At 39.9% G+C, this 21,872-nt stretch overlaps 1 protein-coding gene across 2 annotated transcripts in view; it reads right to left on the bottom strand.

Annotated features, from left to right (window-relative positions):
- Nucleotides 1-21,872, bottom strand: part of LOC127419628 (signal peptide, CUB and EGF-like domain-containing protein 3) — a 151,414-nt gene that overhangs the window by 81,084 nt on the left and 48,458 nt on the right. For both annotated transcript variants that reach the window (XM_051661183.1, XM_051661182.1), the window contains exon 3: nt 11,510-11,635. In XM_051661183.1, the coding sequence (XP_051517143.1) occupies nt 11,510-11,635 (126 nt within the window). The remainder of the gene's footprint in view (nt 1-11,509; nt 11,636-21,872) is intronic.

The raw sequence follows: 21,872 nt of genomic DNA on the forward strand, positions 1-21,872 counted from the left end.
TTATGCATAATAAACCAACAACGCATGTGGTCAAGTAAACGCAATAAACAGCGTTCCTTTATTGGTGTAAGGTCATAAGCGGCGTAAGAATAAACCAGTCGACACGGGTAGATTTTTGCCCATTATGCCGATTTCGCGTGGCATGTAAACACCATTACCGGTGTTCTCACCGGCTAATCCAATGTGTGCACACGTTGAGCACATGTCTCTTCATGGTTTGACGTCAAAAGCAGAGAATAACGCCATTATTTCAAATCTCATACAAACACGGTTTTCTTGCTTTGCCAGAATTTTTAAATAAGCTGTTTTTTGAGAGTAATCAGCATATTGGTGTGCATCTAAATGTGGTCAGTGAGGCACTTACAAAAAACGTTTACATGGACAGGTGAAAGCGGCTTATTGCGAGAAAGTGGGTTATTGCGTGAAAGCAGCATTCCCGTTTACATGCACTGTATAAGCGGCGTACTCTTTACTCCCGTATACATGCGGCTCGGTCAGTAAGCAACTTTCTCCATAGCAACGTAATTTTCCCATGACACCTGTGTAAATAACAAACATGGTATTCAAGGAAGACTATCTTCACTATTTTATTCTCCGTTGCTTCGCTTTATTTCCAGATATTTCCAGTTGTTGATTGTGGCAGGGCACACCCGGCCCCTAATCAGGCTGATTAGCCCGAGAGGGATAAAGGCCGACTGGAGACGGCAGTGCGACAGAGAGAGAGTTACGGACAGCTGTTCGACACCTGCGCGTGTTTGTGTCTTTTGGTTTAAGTTCATTATTAAATTATTATTTATACTGTTAAGCCGGTAAATCTCCTCTCTCTCTCCCAATGCTGCTCCGTGTTGGCATTTTCCCTCTCTTTTTAAATGTTTCTGTTAATTTGGCATGATCGTCGATACGGCGTGTAGGTGCCACATTTTTTTTTTTTTGTTTCCCTCCCCTTGTCCCCTCCCCTGATCCAGGTAGACGGGGATGACCTGCCGGCAGATGGGGCGGAAGGAACGGGGAGGAACCCTTAGGATTTAAGGGTTTACGGTGTTAGATCGTCATGACAACAAAGTTGTAAAATTGGATATAACTTTACACAGAAAAGGGTAGTATGTGATTTTATCACACTAAAATCATGTTAACACGCATCATGTTTACGTCTTATGTCTATACTTTTGAAACAGTGAGTATTTTAACTTTTATGAATTGGCCCCATTAACTTCCATTGCACTGGGCTTCACTGTAACCCAGATCTTTGCTTTTTTTTTTTTAAGAAAAGGAGGGACGAGTCAAAATAAATGTTTGTGGCAATCAACATTATGCCACAAATGCTGTTGATTGAGCTTAACTTGTAACTTGAATATTCCTTTTAAACAAACATAAAAATAAAATTTTTATAGTGGCACAGAGACGATGTTTACAGTTTTTGGGAAAAAAAAATGTTTTACCTACAAAATGGCTTACTTACAGTTGTCTCTGGAAATTAAGCTGGGATAGGAGAAAGTATTTAAACACTGAAAATGTTACACACTTCAGCTGTCATTCATTTCAATTTATTACATAGTATTCATATAGTTCTATAAAGAAAAACTCTAGCTGCGAGCACAGAACTGCATACTTTTTTTAAGAGGAGACTGATTTGATTATGTCATTCGCAGTGGTTTATTAGACTGGGGATGATTCCCATTTCCATTGTAACAGCGGGTTCTCTGTTTGGGGTCCACATATATTTTGGGGTTGTGAAAGAGGTCCTGGGTTCTAAAAGGTTTGAGAAACCTTCCTCTAGATCGCTGTGGATATATTTTCATTATGATTGTGCTGTTTTGCCTGTGAGAATATTTGTCGGTATGTTCTGGCTTACAAGTGCTCTTGACCTGTATGTATGAACTTGCAATTGATTCTGTTCGTCTGGATATAACATGAACCCGTTTATGTGCATAACTGCTATTTGAGTGTGTTGACAGATCCATTGTAAGTTGGGCTTTTGGAACATTACACAAGCAGTTCTTTCAACAGTTGCTTTAAAGCCAATACAGTTAAACCTGCAGTTTAATGTTTAATGATTGAGGACTCAAATTTTGATGTTAAAATACTTTCTCATATCCCAACTTAATATAAATAGACAAATATAAGTAAGCCATTTGTGGACTGAATTCCCTAAAAATACTGTGACGCTGTAGCGCTATTAAAATATTGTTCTCTTTGTTTGAGCGGCCAGACTAGTTTGACAACGCAACATTCGCTCAAATAATGGCGTGAGTTTGAGTCAGGACTATCTGTTCGACCAAGAGAAGACAGGGGGGTCTTCAGAAACCTGTTCGAAAAAATATTTTTCCAATTCCATTTGGTGATGCCAGCAGCACAGACAATACAGGTAGCTTGCCAAATTTTAACCCACTAAAAAACTTGATTTGTGTCCCTTGGAGTCACAACAAGGTTCTACTCCCATGTCAAACAGACAGATATGTGTGTGTGTGTGTGTGTGTGTGTGTGTGTGTGTTCTCGATCTAGAAGTTTCCATGTGTCCTCCTCTCTCTCTAAGGATGAGACTGCAACCTGATCTCTCTTAGATATGTTGCATCATTGTCCGGCTGTATACACAAGCTTGTTCTTAATAAACCCTCATGCGAAACTAATTTTCGGTCTATTTGTCCAATGTACTGAGGTCTTGGGATAGAGTTTCCAATCCAGGCCATTTTCAGCCCAGCCGAGGGGGAATACAACCTCTCAGTTTCCCAGCATTCTCGTTTACACTCTCAAATTCTGTCTGATTCTGACCGTCACACACACTAACAGACCCACATTAGCATGACTCAACAAGGCCTTGGCAAGATAAATGAAGACCCTGTCCACCAGACCAGGTGTGTCCTATCCTGGTCCTATCCTATCCATGTTTCCAGCATCAAATTGTTCTTTCCTCGCTAAAAGAAACAAAATCACATCCCATTACAACACATTTGATGTTTAAAATAACATTCCCCAGTTCAATACAAGGTCAGTCGACAGCATTTGTGGCATAATGTTGATTACCACAAAAATGTATTTCGACTTATCCCTGCTTTTCTTTAAAAAAGCAAAAATTTGGGTTAAAGTGAGGCACTTACAATGGAAGTGAATGAGGCCAATCAATAAATGTTAAAATACCCTATTAAAGGTTAAACATGAAAAAACCCTCCAACAAACGCTGTCGATTGAGCTTAACTAGTATTGAACCCAGAAAATATTCCTTTAATATACAGGACCAATGAGATTTTTCTTCCCGGGGGGGTGGTATTTTAGAGCTCCTTGGGTGTGAGGCATGGTGCGAGCTGTGCGAGTGCTAGGTGATCGTCTGAGTTCAGCGACTGCTATGGGGTCCTTGAATAACGCATAATGTGCGATAATGGGCAACCACAAGGGTAAGATGGTGCCCCGCTAGGGAGTTGGTGCCCTACGCTGACTGGGTAATATACGTATAGAGAGCGGCGGTACTGCATACTTGAGTATGTTTGGAGTCAAACAATATGTCTGTCAAAATGTCTTACCAGGCTTTGCTTGACACAGTTGCAGTTGGTTAGGACGAAAATTCCGATTAACATGGAAGAGGTAGGATTTACTTCTTGCACAGTGCCTGGTTAGGACACAATATTCAAGGACTCAGATTCACTCTTGGTAAACTTCATCTTGCTGAAAATCCAGATTAGGATGGTAGCTGTTTTGGAACATGGTAGGATTTGGAACTGTTGTGTCCAAGCCGGTTATTGGCTGGTCGACCAGCTACCAGCTACCATGTTCCAAAAACCAACTTGACCACCTTAAGATGGTATGACCATCTTGTAGCTTGTAGCTGGACAAAAAGGGTCTACCAGATAATGACCATCTTGGATCAGCTAATGACGAGCTATAAACCAGCTACCATGTTCCAAAACATAGCTACCAGCTTAAGCTAGATTCTCTAGCAGTGTAAGTTTGCAGATCTAGCATATTTTGAAACAAGTATGCTATGACTTGGTGTGGCCATGGATGACGATAATCAGGTCCTGTGTCTACATTTACTGCTAACATTTCTTTCGGCCCTTCGAAGCATTTGGAAACCATTTAACGTTTGGAGAAATACATAACGACTGTTAAACGTTTCCACAGAACTTGCATTAGTACGTTAACACATGCAGAAACTTACCACAGAGACCCATGCACTTTAAACCCCAAACACCTTGCTCCCAGAGCATAAACAAACCAATGATTTCCGGCTTCTCCCGCGCTCGTTTTCTCACACGTCTGTCGCGTTTAGTGAATATCTCCTGGTCAGTGTACTACATTAGGGACATATGTTACATGCAGGTCGCGGCCGGTGTCCAAAGCAAATATTTGGAAAAGGAACAGGATTCTGGCAAAACCCAGAGCAGAGCTCAAGTTTTTTGCACTTAAAACGTGTTTTTTTTTTTTTTTTTTTTTTTATCATTCTCCTGAGAGGTTTCCTCAGTGTTGAAAAATTCCCGCTCTCTCCTTGTTCGATGGCTCCTCTGTCAAGACACCTTCCTTTTTCTCACTCTAACGCTTCCTTTATGCCAAGCTGAGAGTTAAAAATGATCAATCACTCAAACCAGGAAGAGATTATGAGGTTAAAAGGTCATATTCACAAAGCATTGCTGAGTGCTACCATCTAAAAATGATTGTGACTCTATAGCACATGCACGGTCCAAAATTAACTTTTTGCCATACCTGCCAATGGCGAGCGAATTAAGAAAATGTACAATCCATTAAACAGCATTTTGTGGGGTTTTTTTGCCCAGTAACAAAAATTTACTGCATTACGATATTATCTATTAAAGCATAAAATTTACTGTGTTGGGGTGGGAGATTCATTAAATATTTCTTATGCATTTACCGAATTTGAACAGAATTCTGCTGTAACAGTATAACTGTTTCATTCTGTAATTTATCTATAAATTAAATACCGATGGGATGTATAACAAAAGTGTAATTTGCACTCTTTGTACGACAGAATATAATTACAATCAAATCTCAACAAGTATAAAATATAATATACTTAATGTCTCAATTACTTCTGTCTCTTCGTGTAATCCCAGACTGACCCGATGTTCAGTGGGGGGCTCTTTGAGGGCCATGCCATCTGTTGCAGGGCTCCCTGTTCTTCTATTCTATTCTATTTGCAAAAGGAATGTTTGGGAGTATAAAATGTATATTTCCTATTGACACACTAAAGTAGCAGATATAAATAACCATCTTAATGCAAAATGCCACATGGAATGTACACTGTAATGTAAAAGGTCTACCATTACTTTAAACTTAATTTTAAAAAAGGAACTTTCATTATTTTTTAGACATTTTTGAATCACTTTTCCATAAAAATGTGTATATTGTGATATTTATTGTAATCAACCAAAACATCAAGAATATTGCCATGCAAGGGGGGCCTGGGTAGCTCAGTGGTAAAATACGCTGGCTACCACCCCTGGAGTTCGCTAGTTCGAATCCCAGGGCGTGCTGAGTCACTCCAGACAGGCTTCCTGTGCAACCAAATTGGCCCGGTTGCTAGGGAGGTTAGAGTCACATGGGGTAACCTCCTCGTGGTCACTATAATGTGGTTTGTTCTCGGTGGGGCGCGTGGTGAGTTGAGCATGGATGCCGTGGTGGATGGCGTGAAGCCTCCACACGTGCTATGTCTCCATGGCAACGTGCTCAACAAGCCACGTGATAAGATGCGCGGGTTGGCGGTCTCAGACGCGGAGGCAACTGGGATTCGTCCTCCGTTACCCGGATTGAGGCAAATCACTACACGACCAGAGGACTTAAAAGCACATTGGGAATTGGGCATTCCAAAATAAGGAGAACATTTGGAAAGAGCTAGGGGAGGAGCTTATGAGCATTATGTTCAAAAGGAGGTACTTATTCCAGTGAAGCTTCGAGCCCAAATGAAATAAAAAAAAAAAAAAACCTTTATGACACTGTGGAAGAATCCCACTAACAGTCATTAATGCCTAGAAATACAGGAACAAGAGCTGATTAAAAGCTTCTGCCGGAGAAAACTGCTGGAGTGTTTTCTCTCCTCATTTACAGTCTTGACGGAACGTCAGCATTACCTTGCACCGTTGATGGAAGAGTAAGCAGAAATAATGAGAGTGATAATTACTTGCTTTACCTTGAATTTGTCAGAAGTTTCTTTCATTAAAATCTGAAACATTCAGAAGGTTCAATCTAAACCTATCTCATCTCTTCAAATAAGGGCGACTCTTACCCACCCCAGAGAAGGGTACGAGTGAAGCCAAATCAAAACAAACAGTTTAAAGTCTTTCCTGCACAGATTACAAGAGTTTCGACTTTCCCAATAAAAACACCATAAAAACAAAGAGGTAGCAACCTATTATTTACAGGCTTTCTTCTGTGTGAGAGTGCAATCGCATCAAGAAAATACTAAACCGAGACAAAAAAAAAAAAAAAAAAAAAAAAAAAAAAAGAAGAGGCATTTGGTCGGGGAATTTTGTATGAAGTTGTCAAAATACTTTCATATTGATTCATATTCATTAAAATTACAGATTTACATTTTCTATATCAATGATTGCCTTAGCAAGCACAACCAAAAACATCCTAAAAGTTTGGTAACACTTTCTATGAAGTCCATATTTATAATGCATTGTAAAGGCATTATTATGCATTAATAATGTCTCATAATACACCTTATAATATGTTACAACTTCTCATAAATAATTGTAACCACAGTTATAATACTCAACTATTTATAGTTATACCTTAGAGTATAATGCATCATAACACAAGGAACATTTAATTTTATCTGCAGAAGTTATAATGTATTACATATATTTGTAATATATATAAAAGTTATGCTTTAAGTAAAGTGACAAAAGCAATGTCTTCTTATAAACATCCATAAGATATTTTTAAGTGGTTTAAGACATTACAAGTCACGGTGGAAGTGATATACAGTACACATGCACAAAATACAAAATAACACACATTCAATGTATATTTTGAGATATTATGAAAAATACTTGTAAACACACCCAAGAATAAAAATGAAAAAACTGATTCTATACTGGACTCTATTCAATAAACTTTAATGTTTGTGCATCTTTTTTGGAGAGTTATTTTATAAATAACTTCCATTATGTAAGTTTGACTTGTACGGTAGTGTATGTTACAAGTTTATGTTATGGCTGTTTATAAGATGATATTGCTTTTGTAACTTTACTTAAAGCAGCCAAAGACCACTTATAATATGATCATTTCACAAAGCCTGTTTACAATATACAGCACTTATACAATTAAATGTATTAGTTTCTGCTGCGTGTAAATTGGATGTTGCTTGTGATATAAGGCATTATACTCTAAAGTATAAATATGAATAGGGGAGTCTTATAATGTATTATAACTGTAATTATAATTATTTATGAGAAGTTATAACTTAGTATAAGGTGTATTATTTTTTTTATTTTGTATTTTGTATTTTTTTTTCTCCCAATTTGGAATGCCCAATTCCCAATGCACTCTAAGTCCTCATGGTGGCGTAGTGATTCGCCTCAGTCCGGGTGGTGGAGGACGAATCCCAGCTGCTTCCGCATCTGAGACCATCAACCCGCGCATCTTATCACGTGGCTTGTTGAGCGCGTCGCCACGGAGACATAGCGCGTGTGGAGGCTTCACGCCATCCACCGCGGCAACCACGCTCAACTCACCACGCGCCCCACCGAGAACGAACCACATTATAGTGACCACGAGGAGTTTACCCCATGTGACTCTACCCTCCCTAGCAACCGGGCCAATTTGGTTGCTTAGGAGACCTGGCAGGAGTCACTCAGCACACCCTGGGATTCGAACTAGAGAGCTAGAGAACTCCAGGGGTGGTAGCCAGTGTATTTTACCACTGAGCTACCCAGGCCCCCCAATAAGGTGTATTATTAAACATTATGAATGCAGTATAATGCCTTTTCAAAGCATTAAAAATATGGGCTTCATATAAAACATAAAACTTCATAATGGTTCTTTGTATACCAAAGGAAACCTCAGAAGCTTTACATAGCCAAAAAAAAAAAAAAAAAAAGTGGCGTTGTTTATTTTACCCACAGGCCAACAGTTCATTTGTGTAGAGCATTCATTTGTGAAGAACAGAGCGAAGAGTTATAAAAGAGCAAGTGAAGTGTGTACGAAAGATAACACACACGCACAGATATCAAAAGAGCGCTGGCAGACTGCAGGACTCTAGATATAGACAATTACAGACCTGCATACACGAGTACAGCTCATCCATACAGCATCACAAATGACCCACGCCAAAACACGGGACTGACACTAAATGGGATGGAACAAACTACCTTGTGTGTGTGACAAGGTAGAGAAAGCATGATTCCAAAACCTTCTAGTCCCTAAGGAAGCATGTTCAGATCAATTTGCATTTTGATCAGGGTTGTGCACCATTCCAAATTAAATTTAGAATGTATTTTACATTTCAGTTTGATTCCTGAATTTGAATTGATTTGGAATGAGATAGCAAATAGGATTCAGAATTGTAAATCAAATTTAAATTTAAAGAAGTAGAATTACAGGAATGTTCCGGGTCCTATACAAATGAAACTCAATTGACAGCATTTGTGGCATAATCTTGATTACCACAAAAAACATTTTTGACTTGTCCCTCATTTCTTAAAAAAAAAAAAAAAAGCAGTTCCAGTGAGGCAGCTACAATGGAAGTAAATGGAGCCAGTCCATAAACATTAAAATATTCACTGTTTCAAAAGTATAGCCACAAGACGTAAACATATACATGTTATCATGATTTCAGCATGATACACTCACTTTCTAACCTTATCTAGTCATATACAATAGTATAACTTAACTTTTTTGACACGACAGCACAACACCAAAGGCGATTCAAAGGGATAATTCACCCAAAAATGAAAATTCTCTCATCATTTACTCATCCTCAAGCCATCCCAGATGTGTATGACTTTATTTTTTCAGCGGAAACAAAAACAAAGACAATTTGAAGGTCCAAAAACCACATAAAGGCAGCATAAAAGTAATCCATACGACTCCAGTGGTTTAATCCATGTCTTCTGAAGCGACATGATAAGTGTGTGTATAAAACTGATCAATATTTAATCCTGCCCAGTAGGTGGCAATATGCACGAAGAATGCAAATCACCAAAAACAAAAGAAGAAGAATGTGAATGTAAAAGTGAAAGTGGAGATTTATAGTAAAAAAGGACTCAAATATTGATCAGTTTCATACACACACTTATCACATCGCTTCAGTAGACATGGATTTAACCACTGGAGTCGTATGGATCACTGTTATGCTGCCTTTATGTGCTTTTTGGATCTTCAAAGTTCTGGTCACCATTTACTTGTATTGTGAGGACCTGCAGAGCTGAAATATTCTTTTAAAAATCTTCGTTTGCATTCAGCAGAAGAAAGAAGTCACACATCTGGGATGGCATGAGGGTGAGTAAATGATGAGAGAATTTTCATTTTTGGGTGAACTATCCCTTTAAGGGCACTAAAATCATGTTGACATAATGTTTATGTCTTGTGGCTATACTTTTGAAACAGTGTTTACATTAATGTTTATCGACTGGCCCGTTTTATACATCTTTTGCTGTAATTGCCATACAGTAACTTTTTCAAAATAATTTTTTGTTAATCATTCTGTTGAACCCAGAAAATTCCTTTAAAATAGAATGAAATTAAAAGAAATTCATATAAATGCTTTATGTGTAGTTTTTAGGAATACATCTAATTTTTCAGTATGAATTACCATTAAAAATGTTATCATGCACACAACATATGGGGGTATTTCCAGAAACATTAAATGATATTAATAATCAATGTTTGAAATGTCTCCTATAGAAATCTGTATTCATTTACATTTTATTATGCTTAAGAAATTAACTTTCATTTAATAGAGCATGCTGGAAGAACACGTAACTTCCCAGAATGCTCTAATTTATAGAGCATTGTTTAGAAATTCACCTTAATGTGTGAAATCTGAAAAGGTGGTCAACGTTTTGTAGTAGCCTACTATATGAAAAAAAAAATAATAATAATAATTTGATGGCTGCGTTACTTATTTATTAATTTAGACAAATCTGAACTTAGTTTAGAAAAATGTCCAATCAGTATGTTATGTATAAAAAAAAAAGTATTCCACATATTACAGAATAAATTGCCATAATTAATCCAAATTAATGATGTAATTATTTATTTTTTTGTCAGTTGCAATTCAGTTAATTCTTCCAGGCATTCTAATTAAAATTTTAGCTCATTAATTGAAAGGGAGCCAGTTCTTTACGCATAAACGTGTCATTTTTTTCCCCAATGTCAAAATACTTTCTCATACCCCAACTTAACCATTACTTCTGTAAATTCCATTTACACGCTTCACCTATAAATTGAGTATTTTGCACAACCCTGGTTCTGATAAACATCAGTTTGCATAAAAACACTTAAGAACATCCTGTATGAACCTCAGGTGGTGATCCAGGCCAGTTCCTCCAGGCGAGCCAGAAAAAAACCTCAATACTTAAAAAATGTGTTTCTAAAAATGACAGATGGGACCTCTTTAAATATCTATGAATGGCTGCAATGCCAGAGTTCAATTATCCAGTTTAGCACCACACAGTACGAATAAACCCACATAACCCACACAAACACTCACTGAAAACCCACTGAACAGCAAAAAGTAACAATTTCACATCTTCATTCGTCGATTTTTTGACACACCAAACATCTGTTTTGAGTTATAGGGCTGGGGTCAATATAGAACTGTAACCTGATGTAAATCACACACACAAACACAGTTGTACACACACACACAGGCTCGGTTTGACATTCCCGTTAGATGGATTTAACTGACCCGGAACGTCTGGGCACACGAGCCACCGAATGTCGAAAATGTGAGCTCACAGAGTCTGAAAATGCAATTATTGCCACAGAACCGTCTGCTCAGCAGTCAGCGGAAAAATCTGACAGATTTATCGCCCTCTCCTATTGGTTAACCACATAAGCCACTTCATTTTGACACAGAGGATAGAGTGACAGCGTTTTAGGCACAGCTGTGCTCAACTGCGGTCGGTGCGGAGTTTGATTACACATGCCTGAAAATCAACAATTATAAATTCAGATCCAGCAATGATGGTTTCATCCGTAAAACTTTTGTTTGTTTGTCTTGTGTGGCCTGAAGTCCAGAGAGGATGAAGATTTGCGGTGTATGTCTCACACACACACACACACACACACACACACACACAAACACTTATCCTAGCTATCTCGGGAGATACTTCTACATAGACTTCTACTGTTTTAAAACAAAGCTTATTTGAATTTCTGCACAGGAATAGTCCACCCAAAAATGAAATTTTTTTCATGGTTTACTCACCCCGATGTCACCAAGCTCCAAAAAAGACAAAAAGCACCATTAATGATGTCTGTGCTATATGACTCATGCAAAAATGTATTGTTTTCTATTCATATGAGTTTGGAACAACATTGGAACGCAGCTTACCCAGGCAGTTGTGTCCATCGTGGGCCAATCGGAAGCCATCGTAGCACGTGCACCTGTAGTTTCCAGGGATGTTGATACAATCGTGAACGCATCCTCCGTTATATTCACTGGCACACTCATCGATATCTGTAGAGAGACCGCAAGAATAAAAAAGTATAAAAGGATGTATCATGGAAAATAAGGATCAAGAATGTTTCTTGATATTTTGAAATTAAAGACCATTTAAAGAAATTAAACTGCAAAAACGCACATTAACTTATGACCAGTATGAACTAGAAGTCGACCGACAGTGGATTTTTACCGATAACTTAGGTGGTGGAAAAGGCCGATAACCGATTAATCGGCCGATAGTTTCAAAAATCGATTCATAGAATGTTACAATATTTTCTTAGTCGGCACAGACATAGAAGTCAGAGTCCAAAATGAATACAATTGCAGATGTCGTTTTGTTTTTCAACCAAAATCCCAATAATAATCAGAAAAAAGACGACAGGGTGCATAACATGGGATTTTTAACAATAAACAAGCCTGAAACACACCAGGGACTTTTATTAGAAAATGACGTAGACTTTTCTCCGTTACAATGCTCTATATTTGATATTTAACAAATTACCCTTTTTATTGCCTATATATTATTATTATTCACAATATGAAGTTGGAGAAACAATGTACAGTATGTGCTGACGAGGAACGTTTCTATATAGTCGCATTTTTCTTTGCATGCCCTCGCTTCAATTTAAAAAACGTAATTTTCAGAGGAACACGGAGGAATAATAATTAAAATAAAAACTATCTGCATCTAGCGGCATATTTTTTTGCCAATAACCGATAGTTCCAAAAAGCAACTATAGGCACCGGTGATCGGTAAAACTGATACATCGGTCTACCTCTAGTATGTACAGAAGCGAAATTTGGGTGGAAAATGGTTTTTAGCATAGAAAAAAATGCTGACTAACATTATAAATTAACTTTAGAGGAAAAAAATATATCACAATGAAAACAATGTTTAAAATAGTTTCAGTTGAAGCATGTCACACCGCTGTTACTACTTGAAATATCATTTGCTTATGGGACCGGCACAGACTAGTGGGAAAACTGTTGGTCTGATTTTTTTATTTTTTACAGCTGGGTCTATCCATGCTCTGGTTATTTTCAGCGAAGTTTCTCAGGTTAATTCTGCATTGTCCAATCTGTCTGTATATCGCAATCTCCATCATCCGAGTGGAATATTTACTATTGTTCTTGGATGCGAAACAAGCATTTATTCCACATGAACTGCAATCATCTCTGCATAACACTAATGACCCGTAAACAAAACGACTGTAATGAATAACGCTAAGTGCTTTCTTTGGTTCCTGGTTTCGACTGTAGCTTGAAATCACACAAATCATCATCCAATATATTGTTTGGCCTGAAATGGGGAAACATACTGCAAAAAAAAAAAAAAAAAAGAGTCTTAGTCAGTGTTATTGTCTTATTTTCCAGTATATCTAACCCCTTAAACTCCGGTGCATTTTTGGGCTGCTGCCTGCAAATATTCACTCATTTTAAAGCCTCACTATTCACACATACTTTGGACAAATTGCAAAATATTGGTCTCATTTTTCAGAGAACCACCCCCCAAAAACATTAAAAAAAAAAAATATATATATATATAATATTGTATATGTTTAAAATCTTATGATAAACATAACTTTTTTTAGGAAAAAAAATATTATTTTTTTGTTTTGTCCTTATTTGTAAACATGTAATTCTGGCTCTGTTCAGTCAACCTCACGTTTAAAAGTCTCATATTATTCCACTAGGTGGCAGAAAGCACTAGAAAAAAATATTTTTTCTCTATCACATTACATCACAAAATGCCGATCTGAAATGTAGGTGGCACTGTAACACATTTTAGCCCTTGTATATGTGCTTGTCCATAGACATTCAGTCTGATTTTCAGTTCAAGCACCACTCTTGTTGTTTCATTGAATATCTTAGCTTTTCAGTGGGCTAGAAGCTCATCATAGATGTCATTAGAAAGCTGAGATCCTCCGCTTTGCAATGATATAAAACATTTCATCATCAATAGTCCAAAACGTATTTTTCTAATGATTTGTTTTGCATGTTTTTCCTTCTGGATGGCATATTTTGTTCTGGACATCTAAAATATAACATTGGATTATTCAGCCAAGCAAGCTCACAGAAAAGTAAAAATTGGGGCATTTTTTAGAGAAGTTTCTAAGGTAAAAGCAGATGTAATGTATTTAGCTATCTGGGGCTTGCAGTTATCTGAGCATAAAAGAGATGTTTGTATTTGATATTTCACTTTGTGATTCTTTTGAAAATCTTTCGAACTGCTGTATTAGGACAACAAAATTAACTAGAGAGTCACATTCTTGAGAGTGAGAGCTTTCATTTCATATATGACATGTCCATTTATCTGCTATGTGAAGAAATATTTCTACCCCATTACCTCTGGTACCTTTCAACCCGAATGTTTTGAGGCTTTATTTTGTTATTTTAAATAACATGAATGCAGAAGTGATGGTTATCTGTGAAAAGTTCAGATTCTATGTGTTCAAATGATACCTCATATGCCTGACTTATGTATACGGAGACTTTAACGTTTTAAGCATAACATTTTTTTGCAATATAGTGCCCCCCTTTGGACCCACCGGCGGACATCCTTAAAGAGATAGTTCACCCAAAAATAAAAATTATCTCAAAGTTTACTCACCCTCATGCCATCCCAGATGTGTATGACTTTCTATATTCTGATGAACTTAAAGATTTTTAGAAGAATATATCAACTCTGTAGTTCCATACAATGCAAGTAAATGGGTACCAACATTCTGAAACTCCAAAAGCACATTAAGGCAGTGGTACGTCATACATACGACTGCAGTGGTTTAATCCATGTCTTCAGAAGAGATTTGATAGGTGTGGGTGAGAAAAAGTCCTTATTTACTATCAATCTCCTCTTTCGCTTTCACATTGTTCTTCTTTTATTTTTGTCGATTCACATTCTTCATGCATATCGCCACCTACTGGGCATATGCATGACAATTTATAGTAAAAATTATATTATATTGATAAATATTGATCAGTTCCATACACACACTTATCTTATCGCTTTGGAAGATATGGATTTAACCACGGGAGTCATATGGATTACTTTTATGCTGTCTTTATTTGCTTTTTGGACCTTCAAAGTTCTGGCCACCATTAACTTACATAATATAGAGAGCTGAAATATTCTTCTTTGTTTGTGTTCAGCAGAAGAAAAAAGTCATACACATCTGGGATGGCATGAGGGTGAGTAAATGATGAAAGAATTTTCATTTTTGGGTGAACTATAGTTTTAAAACAAAATTACATGCGATAAAAAGTATTTTGCCAATGGGGTATGAAGAATAAACTTAATTCAAAGGAAAAATACGTTTAATTTTCCAACCGCATTGGCAAATAGCCTTAAAAAAATACTTAATTACTTGTAATTTTGCTTTTCAAGTTAATATATCTGGCTTTACGATTTTTTTTTTAGATATTTTAGAACTGGACAACAATACATTTTATATATTATTTAGGGCAGCAACAGGTGTAAAATTGCTTGTAATTGGATACAGTGAAGCTGTTATAGCTTCCATGCAAAACATTAATAAAAATATGAAAACACAAGTGAAAAGACTTTGTACTTGCTGGTAGCAGGGAAAAAGCTATCAAGAATAAAGACAAATAAAAAGAAATGTGTACCGTCAGACTCCAGTCAATCGGTGCTTCTCCACACTCACTGAGCCCCAACGACTACAAAGAGTGCAGGGGAGTCTGGCTAATTAGTGCTCAATTGGGTGTCAAATGAGAGAGGCTGGCCTGCATCCCCCCCACCACAATGATCCACTTCTATTTCTGGCTCAGAGATCTGTTTATTCAGCTGCACTTTCCATTCAAACGTAAGGCATAATTCACTATAATCACTGCTGTCACTGCACACAGAAGCTCATACTGACCAAAATAAATTGATTGGAAACAAATTAAAGAAGTTTGAGCATATTCAAAATGGTTAATTGGTTGTGAACAATGGTTATAGCCTTTTAAGGAGTCTGGTGAAAAACAAACTTCAAAGGGGAAAAAAGTGTATTTTTCTTACCACATTGGCATGTAGTTTTTTTCTTGTTTTAAGCATATACCCCACAAAATTTTGTTCGAAAAAATATTTTCCGGGTTCGATACAAGTTAAGCTCAGTCGACACCATTTGTGGCATAATGTTGATTATCAGAAAAATTAGGGTTGAGTCCTCCCTCCTTTTCTTTAGAAAAAGCAAAAATGAAGGCTCCAGTGAGACACTTGCAATGGAAGTTAATGGGGACAATCCAGCGTAAACGTTAAAATACTCACTGTTACAAAAGTATAGCCACAAGACGTAAACAATAAGAGTTTAGTGTGATAAAATCACTTACTAACCATATCTGTGTAAAGTTATATCTAATTTTACAACTTCGTTGACATGATGACATAACGCAGTAAACCCCTAATCTCTAAAACGACCCGTCGATTTAAACAAATGTAAAGCTCAAATAATACACAGTTTTTATAGGCGAATTAATGTGTTAAAGAATTAATGCGTGCTTTTATAAAATTATCAGCTTCACATTTCTGCCTTTAAACCTTTAAAAATTGGCCCCATTCACTTCTATTGTAAGTGCTTTACTGAAACCTCGATTTGTACTTTTTTGTTTTAAGAAGAGGAGGGACGAGTCAAAATTGTTTTTGTGGTAATCAACATTTTGCCACAAATGTTGTTGATTGAGCTTAACTTGTTTTGAACCCAGAATATTCCAGGACACAACATATGCAGGTCTTTTCAACAGAGGAATGTTGCTTCCCCAAAGCAAAGAACTATTATTTACTTTATTATTAAGCTTTTAGAGGATTATAGTCCATCGTTTATGTGTACAGAAATTCAGCACGTGGAGAAGTATATTTGAACAGTTATTCTCATATCTCACCCACCACACATTTCTATTTCCACATCATATCAAGGGCTTTCCGTACTGATCCTAGCTCAGTCAAGAGAGCCCTTTTAACAAAGCACAAACATTCCTGAACTCATTCACTCTCCAGTGTTTTGCATCTAGAACTGATCACATTGGCTAAGTCTGTCCAAAAGAAACGTCCACCTCTCCCAATGCAACTGAGCTTTAAAACTTCCATCAATACGAACGGCAGCAAGAAAACAAAGTCAAGCGAATGAAACATTATCACCAAAGATATGGCAATATCATTGTGAAATATTGCTTGGTATTAAAAGGGTCATGTCATGAGGAATAACATTTTCCTTGAAATGTTGACATATAAGAGGTCTTTCTACTATTAAAACATACTGTTAATTTCAGAACTGAAAATGTAATCCCAATGCAATAAAAGCATTTATTGAAACCAAGCTGCAAAAACGCCTTATACTCTACTTCTGCGACTTCCCTACATCACTAGGGGGCTCATTAATTCATGACCGCCTCTACAGCAACAACATCAATGCCTACTTTATGTCCTTGCACTCTTGGCCCCGCCCAATGGTGCTCAGTTCGTAAACAGAGAGAGAAAACAGGACAAACAGGCCTAGTGTGGCCTAACTATTCCTGAACACCAAAGGGGACCCATCTAGATTATTTTTAATTATTTTTGTACATAAATATGCACTAGACAATTTGACCATTATCATGTCTCTCGTGCCGCTTTTAAAAGATGCGGTGTCAAGTTAAAACTCTGAAAAGGAGAACCCATTCTGTTTCATTCAGCTGAGCTGCTCTTGCTGTTTTGTCCTGAACATGTTCTTGTGCCCATCTGCTCTATTTTTAATTGTTGGTGTATGTGAACATATGCTAGATGGACATCTTTCACCATTTTGATGCGTTTCCGGCAATGTGTGCTTCTCAGTGCAGGATGATACAGAATATGTGTGCGTGTCTTGTTTCACCATTTTTATTTTTTTTTTCTGGCTCATATCAGCATGAATTGCTTGTGAACCAGTCATAACATGATTCAAGCTTCGCAAAGGAACTGTTATTGAAGGATGGGGCAGTTAAAAACACTATTGGACCCGATCGCAAAACAGTAAGTAAACTTGATTGTGCATTATGTGTAAACCCTCAAATTTGGTTTTATAATGTTGTGGAGCTTGTTCATTCTCATATTTGAGTTTCAAATATGGCTGTATTCGAGGGGCTGCACAATGTCAGCAAATCATAACAGTGGGCATTTACGTTGAAGTTTTAAGGTGGCGCTTAGGCCAAAACCGAGTGTTTCAGAGACAGGGCCAGAGACAGGGTGGAAAATGGTCATATATTACTGAATTTTGACTGTTTTGGTGCAAAAAACATTACTAACATTATCAGTGGACCTCAGAGATGATAATATTATAATTTTTTTTAAATGTCATGACCTTCAGGTAGCCTAGAGTTAAGATTCCCTTTTGAAAGAGTAGTTAGCTACAGTACTAACCAAAAGTAGCTAACTACATTAACAGGGTAAGATCTTTAAAATCATAAAATTGCTGTATCTGATTTTAATTAACTTAAAAAAGCAATATCCGACACAGACGCAACGAGGACATCAATTAGTTTTACACATTATAACACAAATGTTTACTAAACACAACTAATAAAACTGTTCAACACCCTGATTTATGACTAATGAAAAACAATACAACACTTTATTATGAAACTGAGCCTAAAACGTCATGGTTACTTGTGTAACCTCCGTTCCCTGATGGAGGGAATGAGATGTTGTGTCGATGTAGTGGCACTAGGGGTCACTCTTGGGAGCCCGAGACACCTCTGGTCTTTGATAAAAGGCCAATGAAAATTGGCGAGTGGTATTTGCATGCCACTCCCTCGGAGATACAGGTATAAAAGGAGCTGGTATGCAACCACTCATTCAGGTTTTATGCTGAGGAGACGATATAAGGTCCGGCCATTTCAGCGGGTAGTTCACAAGTAACCATGACGTTCCCTATCTGTCACTCACTCGACGTTGTGTCGATGTAGTGACACTAGGGGTCCCTATACGAAACGCCACAACTGGCTGAACTGTTACGTGAACTGGCGGTGTGTGGTGGGCAGACTACTGTGTGCCACATAGCCAGCACACCAGGTCGACATGTAACTTCCCCAACATAGTTATGAGTGTCGAACGGCCCTTTTTGGGGACAAGTCGACTACCCAAAAGATAGAGACAGGCTTAACCCAGTCGTGGCCTCTTTTCCCCTTCTTTTTTTCCACTCCCTAAAAAAGAAGGGGGATTATCCGACTGGGCTGCCAGGTCTAGTCGGGGGGTGTCCCTCCCAAGGGGAAGACACCGCGGAGACCATACCTCGCCCAAAGAGAGGGGGGGGTATTTAAGTGGAAAAATACATCACATGGTCTTTCCAACCATGTGGAGAGTCTTCAAGGTAGATCCTGCCCAATGGGGGAGGAGTTACTACAAACATGGAGACTGGGGCAGAGGGGCTCTGCCCAAGGAAGATGCAGTTTGCCAACAGGGAAACGAATTAGCGGAAGAAATATATCGCATGGGGTTAGCCTTACAGCGAACCGCCAAATGCGGAGCACCTACCCCAGAACAGGACTCTTAGTTCGCACGTGTACTGGGCCGGCAGCGAGTCTCTCCGAACACTCGACTGCCACAGGGCTCGGAGGAAGTCAACCAGGGAACAAAGTTTGTGAATACTACTGGGAATTAATGGCGCACATCTTCAGCTCCAAGGGAGGTGGAAGGCGCTATGTGCAAGAGATACACCCGGCCAGCTATCCCAGGCTTATCCGCTTGTGTTGCGTGCCACTACCTGGGACGAAACCGGTGCCACCCGGAGGTTGTAGAACCTTGCACAGGTGTTGGGTGTTGCCCAGCCCGCTGCTCTGCAAATGTCTGTTAGAGAGGCACCCCTGGCCAGGGCCCAGGGAGCCGCTACACCCCTGGTAGAGTGGGCTTGTAGCCCTACCAGGGGTGGCATGTCCTGGGCGACATATGCCATAGTTATGGAGTCAATGAGCCAGTGGGCGATCCTCTGCTTGGAGACAGCGCTTCCTTTCTGCTGTGCACCAAAGCAGACAAAGAGCTGCTCAGAGATTCTAAAGCTCTGCATGCGATCCATATAGATGCATAAAGCGCGCACCGGACACAGCAATGACAGGGCTGGGTCTGCCTCCTCCTGGGAGAGTGCTTGCAGGTTCACCACCTGGTCCCTAAAAGGGGTGGTGGGAACCTTGGGCACATAGCCCGGTCGGGGTTTCAGAATCACGTGAGAGTATCCTGGACCGAACTCCAGGCACGTTTCGCTGACAGAGAACGCTTGCAGGTCACCTAACCTCTTGATGGAAGTGAGCACAGTCAGGAGGGCAGTCTTTAAGGAGAGTGCCTTAAGCTCGGCTGACTGCAAAGGCTCAAAGGGGGCTCTCTGTAGACTCTGAAGAACTACAAAGAGGTCCCATGAGGGAACGAGGCACGGTCTGGAGGGATTCAGCCCCCTGGCTCCTCTTAGGAACCTGATGATCAGGTCATGCTTCCCTAAGGACTTACCGTCGACTGCGTCATGGTGTGCTGCTATGGTGGCAACGTACACCTTCAAGGTGGAAGGGGACAACCTCCCTTCCAACCTTTCCTGCAGGAAGGAAAGCACTGATCCGACTGCACATCTCTGGGGGTCTTCCCGATGGGAAGATGGGAACTCTTGGGAGGCGAACAGGTGCACCTGTGCCTGTCGAATCGACTCCAAGTCAGCTGGACCACCTGAGGGTGGAGCCTCCACTCTCTCCTGAGGGTAACCTGTCGTGACAGCGCGTCCGCAGTAGTGTTGAGTTTGCCCGGGATGTGAGTGGCTTGCAGCGACTTAAAGTGCTGCTGACTCCAGAGGAGGAGACGGCGGGCGAGTTGTGACATACAACAAGAGTGCAGACCACCTTGGCGGTTGACATATGCTACAGTTGTCATGCTGTCTAAACTAACACGTGCTTGCCCTGGATCAACGGCCGAAACCTCCGCAAGGTGAGAAGAATTGCCAGCAACTCGAGGCAGTTGATGTGCCAATGCAGTCGCGGACCCGTCCAGAGGCCGGCGGCTGTGTGCCCGTTGCAAACAGCGCCCCAGCCCATTTTGGAGGTGTCTGTCATGACCATGATGCGCCTGGAGACCAGTTCTAAAGGAACACCTGCTCGTAGAAACGAGAGGTCGGTCCAAGGGCTGAAAAGACGGTGACAGACCGGTGTGATGGCCACGTGATGTGTCCCGTGGCACCATGCCCATCTTGGGATTCGAGTCTGGAGCCAGTGCCGAAGCGGCCTCATATGCATCAACCCAAGTGGGGTGGCCACCGCCGAGGACACCATATGCCCCAGAAGCCTCTGAAAAAGTTTCAGTGGAACCGCTGTTCTCTGTTTGAATGCCTTCAAACAGGCCAGCACTGACTGGGCGCGCTCGTTTGTAAGGCGTGCCGTCAAGGAGACTGAATCCAACTCCAAACCGAGAAAAGAGATGCTCTGAACTGGGAGGAGCTTGCTCTTTTCCCAGTTGACCCGAAGCCCTAGTCAGCTGAGGTGTGAGAGCACCAGGTCCCTGTGTGCGCACAACATGTCTCGAGAGTGAGCTAGGACTAGCCAGTCGTCGAGATAGTTGAGAATGCGAATGCCCACCTCCCTTATTGGGGCAAGGGCAGCCTCTGCGATCTTCGTAAAGACGCGAGGAGACAGGGACAGGCCGAAAGGGAGGACTTTGTACTGATATGTCTGACCCTCGAACGCGAACCGCAGGAAGGGTCTATGTCGAGGGAGGATCGAGATGTGGAAGTACGCATTCTTCGGGTCATGCCGGGGCCAGGCCCGAAGGGGCGGGCTGCGGCGGAGCCGGTGCAGTCACCACAGGGGGACGCCCTTGGCGATGAGTAGACGGGGTGCGGGCATTCTCTGCAGTGCACCAGTGCAGAGGGGGGAGAAGCCGCTGAAATGCGCCGTCAGATCCAGCAGAGGTGAATGAACAGTCGTGGGAATTCAGCTCAGTGAGCATGACCGTTCGGCTCCGAAGAGAAAATCTGAATGAGCGGTTGCATACCAGCTCCTTTTATACCTGTATGTCTGGGGGAGTGGCATGCAAATACCACTCGCCAGTTATCACTGGCCTTTTATCAAAGACCAGAGGTGTCTCGGGCTCCCAAGAGTGACCCCTAGTGTCACTACATCGACACAACGTCGAGTGAGTGACAGATAGGGAACAGTGTTAAACCACAGTATTTGACTATATATTAATTTCACTACAAACTCAGGAACTCACAAGTGTTGAATCAAATTAATCTGTGATTCATTTTTTTAACTGAAACTGTCGGTAAAACAA

This window comes from Myxocyprinus asiaticus, chromosome 29 (genome assembly GCF_019703515.2).
Source record: "Myxocyprinus asiaticus isolate MX2 ecotype Aquarium Trade chromosome 29, UBuf_Myxa_2, whole genome shotgun sequence".
Lineage (NCBI taxonomy): Eukaryota > Metazoa > Chordata > Actinopteri > Cypriniformes > Catostomidae > Myxocyprinus > Myxocyprinus asiaticus.